At 57.6% G+C, this 1,396-nt stretch overlaps 1 protein-coding gene across 1 annotated transcript; it reads left to right on the top strand.

Annotated features, from left to right (window-relative positions):
• Positions 1–52: 52 nt before the first annotated feature.
• Positions 53–712, top strand: FIBRA_05392 (uncharacterized protein; the record flags this gene model as incomplete). The annotated part of the gene is made up of 2 exons (XM_012327158.1): positions 53–564; positions 619–712. 2 exons carry the CDS (start codon positions 53–55, stop codon positions 710–712), a joined length of 606 nt encoding a protein of 201 aa, XP_012182548.1.
• Positions 713–1,396: the final 684 nt, after the last annotated feature.

The following is a 1,396-nucleotide window of genomic DNA, read 5'->3' on the forward strand; positions in this document are numbered from 1 at the left end:
CTCGCCACTGCGCCCGCCCTCCCTCCTCTCGCCTCCATCCCCCGCCAGCGTGATGACCCTCCCCGGACTCTCCTCCCCGCCACCTTCCCCCCTCCGCTCCCCCTTCTCCCTCGCCTCCTCCACCTCCTCCTCGTCCTCTGCAAAACGCGCCCTCATGCCGCTCAACTTCGCCGGCGTCGCGAACATCTTCATCCGCATGCGCCGCCATCGCCTCAAGGCCATGCGTCCCCTCCTTGAGTTTACCTCCGGCGACTGGCCCTTCACCCACCCCGGTCTCGACACCCCAGGTGCCGTCTCCCCGCGCAGGATCCCGCTCATCCAGGAAGATACGTTCGACTGCCGTGACGGCGTTGACGTTGCCAAGCTCCTCCGCCTCGTGCGCGCGACGCTCTACGAAGATGCACAGGCCTTTGGAGCCACCGTGCTAGTCAGCGAGCAGTGCGTGTCCGTTTCACCTTCCGCATCCTACGTGTTCCTCTCCGTAGGCGCCGCTGATCGACGTTGCACAGATGGACCTGCACAATTCGCGGGCCGGGCCACGACGGGAGGACGTTCAGAGTGCATGTGCGTATTCGTCCCGCGCCCTCCGTTCATGCTGGTCTGACGCTGCGCTCCTAGATCCGCTACTCAGCACACGCTGCGCGCTCAGACAGACCAGACCCTCAAAAGCCCGTCGCCCTCAACCAAGCGCGGGGCATCCCCGGCCTTATGACCATCGTCGACAGACAAGACTAACACTACGCTTCTGCCGTTCATTTCCCCGCCTTTTCCATATCTGCTTCGTCCGCTTCTGACGCCTACGCTCCCTTTACGGACCTTATACGGACACGATACCTCGTAATTACGACATACCTTGGACACTCTAATTATTGATTTACTTACAGCCGATAATCTCTGCTGCAATGTACCATTATCGTTCACTCAAAAGCACCCATCCTTGTACCTGTGTACCACCACATCTTGCGCATATTTATTTAGGTCGAGCAGCTGTCAACTGATTTGATGAACTATTTTCATCTTTGCGGCGATTACTAGTGGTTGAATGCTGAGACCAGGAGCCTCATACATCCATGAGAATAGGAACGAGTGACGTCGTCATACTAGTCATTGCAAGCTCACAGGTTATAATTACAGAAACAGTTGCGGATGCATATACATCAGTGATACTCAGGATGACAACTTCCAATTTACAATCGTCCACGACAAAGTCCCTTCGATTCACATACTCATCTCCTATGTCCATGATGGTGCGAATGGTGGGGCTCTCCGTATCCGCCCTGCGAAGAGTTCTGCGACGGATAGCTTCCATACGGCGATGCCTCGGGGAACGCGAATCCTCCAGGGGGACCAGGCGGGGGACCGGGTGGGGGCGCATATCCGTATCCTCCAGGGGCGG

The sequence above is a fragment of the Fibroporia radiculosa genome, assembly GCF_000313525.1.
Source record: "Fibroporia radiculosa TFFH 294 genomic supercontigs, scaffold4425, whole genome shotgun sequence".
NCBI classification, from domain to species: Eukaryota; Fungi; Basidiomycota; class Agaricomycetes; order Polyporales; family Fibroporiaceae; genus Fibroporia; species Fibroporia radiculosa.